Source organism: Tasmannia lanceolata, unplaced genomic scaffold, assembly GCF_043159265.1.
Source record: "Tasmannia lanceolata isolate RefF3 unplaced genomic scaffold, GAP_Taslan_0.1 ptg000016l, whole genome shotgun sequence".
Classification (NCBI taxonomy): domain Eukaryota; kingdom Viridiplantae; phylum Streptophyta; class Magnoliopsida; order Canellales; family Winteraceae; genus Tasmannia; species Tasmannia lanceolata.
Window position 1 is genome coordinate 3,997,870 of NW_027518693.1, and position 14,200 is coordinate 4,012,069.

At 38.5% G+C, this 14,200-nt stretch overlaps 1 protein-coding gene across 2 annotated transcripts; it reads right to left on the reverse strand.

Annotated features, from left to right (window-relative positions):
- Nucleotides 1-1,142: 1,142 nt before the first annotated feature.
- LOC143849009 (uncharacterized) lies at nucleotides 1,143-4,388 on the reverse strand. Of its 2 annotated transcripts, none has more exons than XM_077358059.1 (3): nucleotides 3,190-4,385; nucleotides 1,677-1,905; nucleotides 1,143-1,569 (listed from the first exon to the last, which is right to left on the reverse strand). In XM_077358059.1, exons 1-3 carry the CDS (start codon nucleotides 4,029-4,031, stop codon nucleotides 1,405-1,407), a joined length of 1,236 nt encoding a protein of 411 aa, XP_077214174.1. In that variant the 5' UTR covers nucleotides 4,032-4,385; the 3' UTR covers nucleotides 1,143-1,404. The 2 variants fall into 2 exon arrangements, with proteins under 2 accessions (XP_077214174.1, XP_077214175.1); XM_077358060.1 differs by having other exon boundaries at nucleotides 1,464-1,600; nucleotides 3,190-4,388.
- Between the last annotated feature and the right edge of the window lie 9,812 nt (nucleotides 4,389-14,200).

Consider the following 14,200-nt stretch of genomic DNA (forward strand, 5'->3'; position numbering starts at 1 on the left):
AGCATAAAAGAACAAAGGAGGAGTCTAGTGTATTTAAAACACTGGTTTTCACAGAGGCAGGAAATGAGTACTCTTTATTATTTTAAAAAACTAGCTATATTTTTAAAAACAGAGGTTGGAAGAACATGTTTTTCTTTTCTGTTTTTTTTTTAATAAACTTCTTTAAACTTTATGGAAGCAGACAACATGTTCCCGACAAGGCAAGACTCACTTAAGGCCTTGGGATCTCAGCCCATGTTCACCATAACTAAAACACACACCACTTGGGTCAAAAGGATGGTAACCACATCCCTCACTACCTTGAAAAATATTCTAGTGATAACAGGTAGGAGTGGTTGGAGAGAAGGGAAGAAATTGAAAAAAGTAGTAGAAAAATCAGCTATATTCTATTATGGAAACAACTTGATAAGAGAAAAAAGTAGTAGATCAGATATTACATGAATAGAGAAAGGAAGAATCTAACATGTCATGGGCTTGAATCCCATAGCGAGAAAGCATCAAATGCAAATCTCAGTCAAATCCAACAGTTACTTGCCAAACTGAGCAACAATACAGAAGAAAAAGGACTTTCTATGCGCCCACAGAATCAACACAAAATCTGAATGAAAAGATCAGGGCACATGGGCTCCTACTTTGGTTTAACTGTGTTTTAAGTATAAATGATTAAATAACAGCAACTCAAACATCTTAAGCTTTTGGAGTAATTGAACACATTATATTAGAGTTATTGCCTCTAGGCAGGTCTTAGGTTCTGTTTGATGGAAGATCAGAAGAACAGAAAACGGAGAGTAGAGAGAGCGGAGATGGAGAAAAAGTGAGAAAATTAATCAGGCCTCTCACCAAATATGATTTGGTATATATAGGTATAAAGTTTGCTAGGATTATACATAGTGAAATGACCAGTATATCCTCAGCCTGATATACAAACTACATAACTCATCTAGCAGGTTCAAAACCCAGCAACTCCTTGACATTGAAAATCCACGTGTACGGCCAACCCAAAAAAAGTGGGGTCACATGTGAGGGGGACTGTTGAAGTATAAATGAAAAATGATTAAATAACACCAACTCTTACAGCTTAAGCTTTTGGAGTAATTGGTTGTTTCACAAACTGAAGCAGAACAAGGATAACACCCCCCAAGTTGAACAGAACACATAAAAACAAATTAGAGAAATCATATTCAATTAATTTACATAAATGGGGTTTATTTACATGTTACAGTAGTCATTAGAACTTCTATCTAGCAAGTTTAGCTGGATTTCAGACATGGTAGCCGTCACTTGTCAGCTTCTTCTTCTTTCTCTCCTACACAGACACCAGGTTAGCATTTTGCTTACACGGTCTGTTTACTAACTCTCAAATACTTGTAAATTAGAAATTTACACTCTAACTGAATCTTGTTCTCACACATCTGTGTAGCAAAATTTCCCACCCATCCTGTTCTGAACCGCTTTAATGGCAGCAACTCTGGCAGCAGTGGCAGCTCGATTTGCAGCCATGACTGCTCTGTTTACTTGCTCATCTACCCGTGGAATATGAATAGCATTCTCAGCTGCCTTTCTAGCTGACTGTTATAATGGAACCATTTAGTTTTATGGTCTGAAAACTCGATAAAATTAAAATCACATTGCAGTGTAATAGCAATTGAGATAGGGACATAGGGTATATTATGTACCTGAACAGCTCGCACGACCCCATCGGTTAATGGCGGATGCGGGTTCTTTAAAACTCCACAGTCCCACTCCCCGCATCTAGATTCACCATTGCGGAATGTGTACATTCCGAAACCTTGCTTCCGACCTTCGTGCCACGACCCTTCGTAACAGTGGCCATGGGCAAAGTGATACAAACCAAAACCATGGATCTTGTCTCCAAAATACTCTCCTGTGTATCTATCCCCATTCCTACAATAACCCATTATTGTCGTCAATGACTAGTTTGAGAATAAAACTGCATGCTTTCATTAGATACAATGCAAGGAAGGAATTATCTCAGGTAACAACATGTTTAGAGCAAATGGTTTATCAGGAATCTGCAGACCGAAAGCAAAATAGTTGAACTTTCAACAAAGGAATCTCAGTAACTTCTCTTGCCACACAATTCTATCAAACAGAATTCTACAATGGCTCCTTCAATTTCATCACACCCACAACAGATTTCCCCACTTTGAAAGCTTTAATTAGGCTATATGATGATTCAGATGCCTTGTTACTTTGGTGAGTTGAAAAAAACTAAAAATCTAAACATAAAAGCATAACGAAAAGGACTTGGCAAAGTTACTCCAGAAACTTAGGTTTGCAGTTGACTTTCAAAGACAGGGTTGGAGGTGAAGAGCATCACACATTAACAGTTAGATTTTGAATGGTTCAGGGTTAAGAGCAACATATGAAGAATCTGCAAGTGGGTGAAACTAGCTTCTAAGGAGTTGGCATAATCACAAAGGGGCTTCGGATACAAAAGAACTACAGAACAAGAATACTCAAAAGCATGTAAAGATCAACAACATACAAGAGCCAAAATAATTTATAACAATGAAATCAATGAAAAAATCAAATCCAAAACTCCACTGCTCCAATCTCTTGGGGTCTCTCAGGTAACACCTAGAAATCGATACAAATTACCAAATACACATTCTACTGTTCAGTCAATTTGGCCTATGAGATTACAATCAGATACCAATAACTCCATAATTACACTGTTTCATTAATTACGGTCTCTGAGAAATCAATCAGAAACCAATACCAGACAGAAATTCTACTCTTCCATTGATATGGGGTTCCAAGAAACAATCCAAAACCAAAACAAAGCAAATATTTCTATTGTTCCATTGATTTGGGTCTCCCAAGAAACAATACAAAATCAAAACAAAGCAAAGATTTCTACAATTTCATCCCCCCATCTGGGTCTTCAAATCTGAAGACTCTTCATGCATCTGGGTGTCCAAAAAACCATAAAGAATCAATCCCCATTAAAAAAAGAAAAAAAAATTGCGTCCAAGAAAATGATAAGTAGTGAACACCAAACTCAAATTTACTACATTTAATCCCTCAAGATCCAAGAAAAGCAATTAAAAACCCATGCCAAAAACAACTCTCCAACAAGATTAACTTTGAAATTCATGCCATTAACACAACAATCAAACAAAATAAAAGTAAAGAAAAAAAAAACACAAAAAGAGACTAGATCACCTGAAATGATAGCAACCAAGGCCATGCTTGACACCACACTTGAATTCACCAACATAACAACTCCCATCAGAGCAAGTCTGGTTCCCAACTCCATGGCTCTGTCCATTACACCACTCCCCTGCATAACCATCCCCCGTATAAAACCGATAAGCTCCGAAACCATGCCGCATTCCCTGCCGATACTGCCCTCGATACCGACTCCCTCTCGCCCAGCTCTCCACCCCATACCCATCATACTTCCCATAAATCCAATCCCCCTCATATCTCCCATTCACAAAATAGTTATAAACCCCACCTCCATTACACTTCCCCTTGTGAAATTCACCCTCATAAAAATCCCCATTACTATAAAATTCAACCCTTTCTCTTATAATCTCCAAACCCTCCTCTCTCTTCAGAGAAACTCCATTACCAATAAACCACTGGACAGAATTGGCCTTCTTAAACCCCAACCCTAATTTCCTATTCCTCTCTACCCATAAGTTTTTAAGTAATGGATATGAAAGTGCAATTGGGTTTTTAATTAAGAAGCACTTCTTTGCAATTCCAAAGAAAATTGGAGCTAAAAAGAAAGTTCCCCAAATGGGTATTTCTTCTCTGAGGTAGAGTAAGAAGAGAATGGGTAGAGAAACGATTACCAGAATTGGAAATAATCGATTTGAGATGCCATTTTCTGAAATGGGTTTGTAGGGTTTGTGGGGTTTGTGGGGTTTTTTCTCCTCTGAAGAAGGTGATTCTTCATCGATGGACGAGATGCTTTGGATTGAAGATCGGATGGTCGGAGAGCGGAGAAGAGATGATGTGGTTCTTGTCAGCTTAGACTGGCTCTTTTGCCCTTCCATGGTGGTTTTTCTCACTCTAGGGTTTGTTTTTCTTCTCTTCTATATAGAGAAATTCTTATCAGTGCAGACATTTGGGGGTGTGTGAATACCAAATATAAATCAGGTGAAACGCGGAAGAATTGTTAGTAGAGAAGAAGAAGAAGAGGCGAGATTGGGGGAAAACCGTTGGGTGAGCGAACCGGCTTTAGTTGTTTTAGAAGAGAGCGAGTTTCCCGACGAACCGAGTCTTTTGCTTGTCATCCGTTGATTATAAGTTTAACGGTTGTGATGGGCTTAGGTATCTTTTTCTACTTTAGAACGAGTCGCCCCATTTAGGAAGGTAGGCTGGACTTAGAGGGATGCTCTTAGCTGTCCGATCTCCTTGTGATTCTCGGATTTGACTCAAAGATATAGTCGTCCGATCTTTTGATTCGGCTTTTCCTCGGAGCGTGTGGCACGTGTGATGGTTTCAGTTTCTTTCTATAGCTTTTTCTCAGGTGGCATATGGTACAGTCTGGTATTTACAAAAAGTATCGTAAGGCCTACACCATGGGATGATCCGAACCGTCCATTTGATGGGCCACAACGTAAATCAAAGCTTCATTTCCATAGGGTGATCCCGACCCTCCGATTTGCAGAGGAACTGCATTTTATGAAAATAAGTATAGATTGGAGGGTTGGGATGACCCTATGGAAACGATTTTTGGGGCACAACCTATTTACGATGTGGCCCATAAAAAATGGACATTTCGGATCATCATTGATGTAAGCCGTAAAGTATACAGCCTTACACCATATAAAAACTTGTAGAAAAAATCATTTCCATAGGATGATCCCAACCAACTAATCTAGTTCTTATATAAATCAGAGGCTTAGGATCATCGTATGAAAATAAGTTTTTATGTTGTGGGCCATCAAATGGATGGTTTGGATCATGTGTGGCCTCCTATTGCTTAGTGACTTTTCGTTTTTGACTGGACGATATAGTAATTGGAGCATACTGGCATGGGTATGGTTCAGTATTTTAAAAAAGTACCGTAGGGCCCAGACCTTCGGAGGGCATGTGATAGTGTCATTGGATCTTTTAATCACACCATTTGATGGGCCAGGCTGATTTGATTCAGATATTAATTGCTCTAATTGTTTGATTTGACTCTCCTGCTGAGACTGAGCGGTACTATAGAGCGAAGATAGTGCCATTAGTTGAGTAAATGACTCAAAACCCCATTATTGAGGGAATGACTCAAAGACACAGTTACTCACTTACTCATCCTGATTACAAATGAGAACAAGATAAACCAGGCTAAGAGCTGTAAAAGGGCCCGTGATTGGTTTCACGTCATTAAGCGTAACTGAATTTACTTTTTCAACTGATTTTAAACGGTTACACTCAATGACGTGGAACCAATCAAGGGCCCTTTTTTAGCTCTTTATGCAAGGGCTCCCTTGCATCTATTATTCCTCATATATATATATATATATATATATATATAGGAGAAAGGTTTCTGAGGTATCGCTCATCGTGAGCAGCCCTCTAGATACCCCATTTCCCATAGTTGGTTGAGTCATTCAACCCATTGGTTATGTAGGTTATAGGTAGGATTAGGATTATGGGTTATGGTTATAATTATGATTAGTGGAGGTTTTCAAATGGATGACTGTAAATTAAACTCCTATATATATATGAGGAAACTGTTAAGCTCACCAAACTCATGGTGAGCTAGCTTGCCCAATCACATGGGGGCCCACTTTGTTAGGATGATCCAAACCATTCATTTGAAAGTCCCTTACATAGATGAGGGGTGTACCAAAAATCAGCTCCATAGGATCATCCTAACCCCTCCATTTGTGGAGGACAAAAATGGACAGACACAAATCTGCCCCATTTTTGTCCTCCACAAATGGAGGGTTAGGATGATCCTATGGAGCTGGTTTTTGGTACACCCCCTATCTATGATAAGGCCTTGCAAATGAATGGTTTGGATCACTCCCCAATATGTGGGACCCATGTGATTGGGCAAGCTAGCTCACCATAAGTTTGGTGAGCTTAAGCTCACCAACAGTTTCCTATATATATATATATATATATATATATATATATAGAGATAGAGAGAGAGAGAGAGAGAGAGAGAGAGAGAGAAGTGTAGCTACACATACGTGTAGCTAACTTAGCTACACCAACGGCTTAAAATACAGTGGGGCCCCCATTGTTTGGGTGATGCAAACTATTCATTTGATAGGCCCTCACATAGATAGGGTGTGCCCAAAAAATCAGCTCCATAGGATCATCCCAACTAGGGGTGGCAATGGTTCGGTTTCGGTTCAGTTTGACCCCCAAACCGAAATTTGAATCAGTTTGGTTTAACCAAACTGAAACTGAATTTTCGGTTCGGTTTCAGCCAATTTCACCACCCCTTACTCATATTCATTGGAAATCGGGGGCAATGGTTTGGTCTGGTTTGGTTTGACCCCCAAACCGAACCGAACCGAAATTTGAATTGGTTTGGTTTTACCAAATTGGCAACTTCGGTTTCGGCTTGGTTTCGGTTCTGTTCGGCCAATTTTGCCACCCCTAATCCCAACCCTATAATTTGTGGAGGCAAAAATGGACGTGTAAAAACCTTCACAAATCTGTCCATTTTTGCCTCCACAGTTTGAAGGGTTGGGATCATCCAATGGAGCTGATTTTTTGGGCACACCCTATCAATGTCAGGGCCTATCAAATGAATGGTTTGGATCACCTAAACAATGTGGGCCCACTGTATTTTAAGCCGTCAGTGTAGCTAAGTTAGCTACACGTATGTGTAGCTTCACTTAACTCATATATATATATATATATATATATATATATATTTACTAGTAAAAAAATGGATGGACAAGGGGGCTTTGGGAAAGTTTACAGGGCCTACTTTCAGACAATACAAAGGTTGCTGTGAAACGGCTAACTGATTATCACAATCCTGGTGGGGAGGCTGCATTCCTAAGGGAAACTGAGCTAATAAGTGTCGCAGTTCATAAAAATCTATTATGGCTTATCGGACTCTGTACCACCTCTTTAGAGAGGATTCTTGTTTATCCATTCATGGAAAACCTCAGTGTTTCATATCGTCTACGAGGTATGTCTTTTATCATCTGCAAGTGCTTTGGTATCCTACTTTTTTCGATTGATCAATAGAGTAGTTTGCAATCAAAATCTGTTCATTATAGAGCTTATCAAAGTTGGAGTAGAAAATGGACAGACACTATGTGTCCAAGTTTCTGCCCATTTTCCCCTCCATAAATGGCAGGGTTAGGATGATCCTAGAGCGCTGATTTTTGGTACACACCCTATCCATAGAAGGGCCTTTCAAATGAATGCTTTGGATCCCCCAAAAATGTGGGCCACATGTGTTTTTGAGCATGTGCTTAGATAAGCTTATCTAAGCACGTGCATAGAAACACTTCATCATATATATATATATACTAGTAAAAAATCCTGTGCGATGCACAGGCCGACAAAGAACTGTACGGACCACGTCATAGGTTGATCCAAACCGTCCATGTGATGGAACACAACATATATAGGTTGTGCCCCAAAAATCATTTCCATAGGCTGATCCTAGCCGTCCAATCTATAGAGGTTTAATTCCATAATTCCTCTTAAATCGGATGGTTAAGATCACCCTATAGATTTTTTATTAAAAAACCATAAAGGAGGGGGTAAGATTGAAATTATGTGGCTTTAATGGTTGCATTTGTTTAAAAGCATAAAGGAGGGGGTAGGATTGAAAATATGTGAGTTGAATGGGTGCATTTGTTAAAAAAAATCAAAAAAAGTGATGTGTAATTCTCATAGAATTTTCCAAAAAATCAAAAAATTCTCTTCTTTTCTCTTCTTAGTATATAGATATATATATATATATATATATATATATAGTAGAAGAGCAAAGAAGAGAATTTTTTGAATTTTTTTAAAATTCTATGAGAATTATACATCACTTTTTTTTACTTTTTTAACAAATGCACCCATTCAACCCACATATTTTCAATCCTACCCCCTCCTTTATGCTTTTTAACAAAGGCACCCATTAAAGCACATAATTTCACTCTTACCCCACTCCTTTATGCTTTTTAAATAAAAAATCTATAGGGTGATCTTAACCATCCGATTGAAGAGGAATTATGGAAACCTCTATAGATTGGAGGGCTAGGATTAGCCTATGGAAATGATTTTTGGGGCACAACCTATTTATGTTGTGTTCGATCACATGGATGGTTTAGATCAACCTATGATGTGGTCTATACAATTCTTTGTCGGCCCGTGCATCGCACGGGGTTTTTTGCTAGTATATATATATATATATTAGAAGAGAAAATAAGAGAATTTTTTGAATTTTTTGAAAATTCTATGAGAATTACACATGACTTTTTTTTTTGACTTTTTTTAACAAATGCACCCATTCAACCCACATATTTTCAATCCTACCCCCTCATTTATGGTTTTTAACAAAGGCACCCATTAAAGCCACATAATTTCAATCTTACCCCCCTCATTTATGCTTTTTTAATAAAAAATCTATAGGGTGATCTTAACCATCTGATTGAAGATGAATTATGGAAACCTCTATAGATTGGAGGGCTAGGATCAGCCTATGGAAATGATTTTTGGGGCACAACCTATTTATGTTGTGTTCCTTCACATGGACGGTTTAGATCAACCTATGATGTGGTCTATACAATTCTTTATCGGCCCGTGCATCGCACGAGATTTTTTGCTAGTGTGTATATATATATATATATATATATATATATATATAGAGAGAGAGAGAGAGAGAGAGAGAGAGAGAGAGAGAGACTAAGAAGGGGTGCAAGTTTGGCCCTGTCAGCCCTGACCCGCCCTGAGCCCGAACAAGGTCTGGGTTGGATTTTTGAACCCTGAGGGCGGGTCAGGGTTCATTTTTTAGGCCCTGACTTAGGGTCGGGTTGGATTCAAGGTTAATACCTTGGGTTAGCCCGACCCGGCCCGACCCTAAGTTTTCTGTTATAGAATCGTACCATCTGTGCATGTTTCTTTTGCTAATGTTTTCTACGATCTTGGAGATTGATGTTTCTTTAGATTTTTATTATTAATTTTCTCTACTGCCCGTTGTTGAATTCATATTGTCTTGTTTTGTTACGTTTATCTGTTTATTGATCAATTTGTTCTATATGATATGTGGTTGCTTTATTTTTGGCACTCTTAACAGGTATTTGCACCAGGGCCAAGCAAGGCGGGCAATGGGTTGTGTTTTTTCGGCGCTGACTCCGGGTCAAGGCGGATCCAGGGTTGGGCCAGGGTTTTGAAAAACCCGACCCAACGCGACCCTATTGCAGCCCTAATAGTAAGCATGTATTTTTCTGTTGTCATTCGCTTTTTTTCCAAGAAAAATTTTTAGCGGAAAAGTTTTTCCCCACTAAAATCGGTTTTAAGCATGTTTGCCCCCCTATTAATTTTCGGCACCTTCAATCTTTCCATTAAATCTGTTATGCTCCCCTATTGATTCGGTCACTAAATCAGTTTTGTTTTATCCATAATTTCCAGCTAATTTTCCTCTTAAAATTCGTTGCATATACATACTTTGTTAGCCACGTAGTGGGCGGTTTTTGATATCTCCCGTCACGTAGTGCGTTTTTTGATACCTAAAAAATTGCTAATTATTTTTAAATCGGTTTTTGATTATCCAACTAATCCTCCTACACTAATAAATCCGTTTCTATTCCCCAATTAGATTTTGTAGGCTGCACTCTCTCTTTCTCTCTCTAAACAGAACTTCGAGTTCCCTGCAAATCATAGTTTTTTCAAGTCTATCCCATGGAAAATTCCCACAAGCAAGTCTTCTATTCCAGAAGGGATTGATCTCTGTTGGAAATTGTACTCTCAATATTGCTGAGTTTTAAAGAACATAGGTTAAAAAGACTTAGAATTTCCTTTTGCCTCATTGGTCAGTGCTTTTGTGTGGGAGAGTTAGAGAGAGGGCCGAATACATGACTTTCCTTTTGTTTTGATTGTGCTGGCATGGGCCAGAAATGCTAGTATATATATACTGATATACATGGAATTAAATTATTCCGGGCATTCACCCCGTGGTCCACCAAATAAGATAGAATAACCCCCAACAGGAACCTCTAGAGGTCCCATCACACGGTAACAATTAGGGCTCTCTACGTAATTAAGTACTTCATCATCGTGTAGTTCTTGATAATTGCCATCTTTGTCTATAAGTTGAATGTTTGCAATGTAACTTGCATTATTACACCCTTCATTTGGAAAACGGCCACTCCCCATGGGTGGCCAAGCTTCAGTTCCTGGGTTGAAAACTTCTCCACGTACCCCACTGCATAGAACTAGCATAATCAGCCAACTCAGAAGGGAAGAGATTCTTAGGCCAATACCCAATTCGTCTATTATCTCGTCCAAACAACACCCACCAATCTGCCCCACTGAATAGACCTAGCATAATCAGTTAACTTGTACGAAACCTGGGCAAAGAACGTCATTGCAACCTGTATTATGATAACCATCTGCATGCACGTATACAAATGAAAATATATGTTTAATTAGTGACGTACAAATGAGTCATTAATTAAGTTGAGTGGTATAGAAAGTAAGAAGGTTCGAATAATACCGTCCAGTATGAGTGTAGATGAACATAAGAGTCATTGTATAATGTTGGGTTTACCTGAGAGATTCAAAATAAGAAGAATTCGATCACATATATAAACCAAATGTAATTATCTACAAAAATCCCATACTTAAAGCTACTCGTTTCGAGGACAATACTCTCAATATCAGTGCACTTTCCATCTCTCTCCGTGTATATAATGACATAGAAGTACAACAGTGTGTGCGTCCACACACACAACTTATATGGTGGACGGCCGTGCACATGCCGCCCACAAACACAGTGTGACGCCACACTGTTTGGGTGATCCAAACCATTCATTCATTGGATATCCTTACATATATACAGGGTGTGCCTAGCAAATCTTTTCCATAGGATGATACTAACCCACTGAATTGTGGAGGTTAAAATTTTCAAATTGACAGCACAATATAGAAACCTCTACCGGTCAGATGGTTAGGATCATCCAATAGAGAAGATTTTTCGGGCACAACCTATATACGTAAGGGCCCAACAAATGAACTGTTTGGATCACCCAAACAACATGGACCAGCTCATCTAAAACTTTGTCCAAGCATAATGAAAAGGAAGTCATAGACATGTCTTCAAGATGTTGACTTGTGTTAAAAGGCTACTCACTGCAAATAAACTACTTCTGCATTGGATCATAAAGTTATTTTTGTTCATCAAGACAATGTTGACTTGGGTTAAAAGGCTACTCACTTCAAATCCAACTAGAATATTTCCGATGGCATCACCCCTCCAAATATTAGTAGCAGTGAATTGTTTTTTGCCACTGACTAGTGGGCTCCATCTATTGAGGGTTGCTTTGGTACCATAATACTCTCCTGCAAACGTAGTTTGTAGCGCAAGCTGCATGGTAAATAAATTTCATTAATCAATTTATGAGGAAGTCTTTCACGAGTATAGAGGAGATAACAAGGCACAAGTTAATTAGAGTGATGCTTCGTTAGCAATGTTTTACATAATTAAGGAAAATCCTTAAAAATCACTTTGGGCCTGTTCAGTTGCGTGCAGGAAACGGAAAGGAAAAACAGTATCATTCTGTTCCACTCTCTGGCCCCCGGCGATGAGAGAGAGAGTGCTAATAAGAAAATCAGCATCATTCCGTTCAAAGCCATGAAGGGGTGATAAACCTTCTCAAGGAAACCCATGGAACAACAATAACCTCCTCTTCTTCTCTTTGGACCCATCATTCACAAGGCTTATTCTTATATAGGCTAAAAGGGAATATACTTGCTTTTAATAGAGATTTATTTATTTATTTTCCTATTATAGCAGGATCCAGCTTTCGATCCAACGTGGCACAATGTATTTACTTAAAATCTAAAACCGTCCAACGTGGCACAATGTATTTACTTAAAATTTAAAACCGTGTGTTTGGAAAACCAAATCGGTTTTCTCCCCAAAGAGTCTTTTATAATAGTAACAAAATCTCCTTTCCCAATATACATTGAACGTTTCCATATTTCACTCTTCTTATTAATTAACCTTTCTAAATCCCTTAAAATTTGCACCTCTATGGCCCTATCTAATTCTCTCTCACTCTCTCTGAATTTCAGCAACTTTTGTTGCATATGCGCTGTATTTACTTAAAAATTTAAAACCGAGTATTTAGGAAACCAAATCGGTTTTCTCCCAAAAAGTCTTTTATAATAGTAACAAAATCTCCTTTACCTATATTTTATTGCTATTAAATCTCTCTCTTTTTTGATACAGTGAACATTTCCATATTTTAGAGATGATAGGATGATCCAAACCTTCCATTTGATGGGCTACAATGTAAATAGGTTGTGCCCCAAAATCATTTCCCCAAGACGATCTAGCCTTCTGATATATCAAGTAACTGCATGTTATGGAAAATTGGAAACCTCTATAGATCGGAAGGTAAACGGAGAAGCCGTTTCCAGGGCAAACTCAAGACTTGTTCCACTTTGCAGATAGACTGAAACAGAAGAAGAACGCTGGCGTAAGCTTCTTTTCATGGGGAAATGATATTTTCACCCCCCGCCCCACACACACACTATTTGACGTGAAAAGTGGGCAACTTTATGTCGAATCACGTTTTAAGGGGGGTGAAAATATCATCACCCTTTTCACGTTGGAAAACATTTTCAAAACGGAATTACATTTGGAAAATTAAAAGGAGACTGATATGACCCTTTTAAATGTGTATTTATCGGTTTTACGGGGATTAGATTTGGGCCAATTGATTTGATATAACAAATGCAAGGCGGAAGTTAGAGCCAAAAGTGTCTTTTAGGAAGGCAATTATTTAACAATGCCTTTCTTTTTAATATTATCATAATTAAAAGAGAGATGATTGACTGGGGCGGCGCCCTTGCAAAAATCAGTTTCAAGGGCGCCCCTGTTGGTTAATTTCTGCATAGTGTGGTGCCGAAAAAATTGAATGGCGCCTAAAAAAGTGAAAACCATGTTGACTTTCCATAAATCAATCAATAAGGGCGCCCTTGAAGCTGAATTTTGCAGGAGCGCCCTTCATCCTATCATTCCTCATTAAAATAAGGAATCCAATTTTTTTTCACATCTATGTGATTGGATCGGTTGGCCTAATCAGTAATTAGAAGTCCAGCTGAATGCCAGTGAGAACTCTGAACACTTTGATAAGATGTTCCAAGACCTTTGATCCATTAAGCCTCTTTTTGGGTTTTGCCAATAGAAAACTAAACGCTAGATTTTGTAGTTCTTTATCTTGGGTCGGCGGTGTGGGATAGAGACCATGTGAGCTGCTCAAGATGTTTTAAAAGATCAATGGTTTTGATTGCACATGTATGCACCTGGCTATGTGGGACCCTAGAGGTGATCCTTGTTGGGGTTAATGTGTGGGGCCCACATGGACCCACACGTTTAAGTTCGACGCCTGACTTCTACAACTCTTTCGCTCGGTCCATTATAGATCTACCATCTACCATATGATATCGGAAATTTTTACCGATCAAGTGCTTCTTAGAACGGCAGCTTCTATAAGGTATTTGCACTCTAGAGTTTCCCACAACTCTTTGGCAGATTCAATTCTAAAGAAAACATCAAACAGTTGATTACTGAGACAACTCAGAATGTGACCTTTGCAGAAATAGTTATCTCTTTGCCTTCTGAGTGAGATGAGTTTTAGCAGGTTCTTCTTCATTTTCTAATAGTTTTGGTTCTCTTAAAATGTAATCAAGGTTTAGAAAAGTTAAGAAGAATTTCATCTTCTCTTGCCATCTTCCAAAATCAAAACCATCAAATTTTTCTGGTCTCTCGGTTTGTCCAGACATGGTGGTTCAATTTCAGAAAACAAAATCCCAAAATTACAGATTCAAGATTTGCTTTAAGATTGTTAGAAAATAGTATTGCAATCTGTAATTTTGGGATCCGAAATATACCAGTATAGCTCCATAGAAGATGAACTGATATATCAACAGATGCTAAAAACCAGCAATAATAAATCTGCAAACAAAACAAAAGAAGAAACAACTTATCGAGTTGAGGCACGAAGGATGTTCGCTATCCTTAAGTCCAATCTCG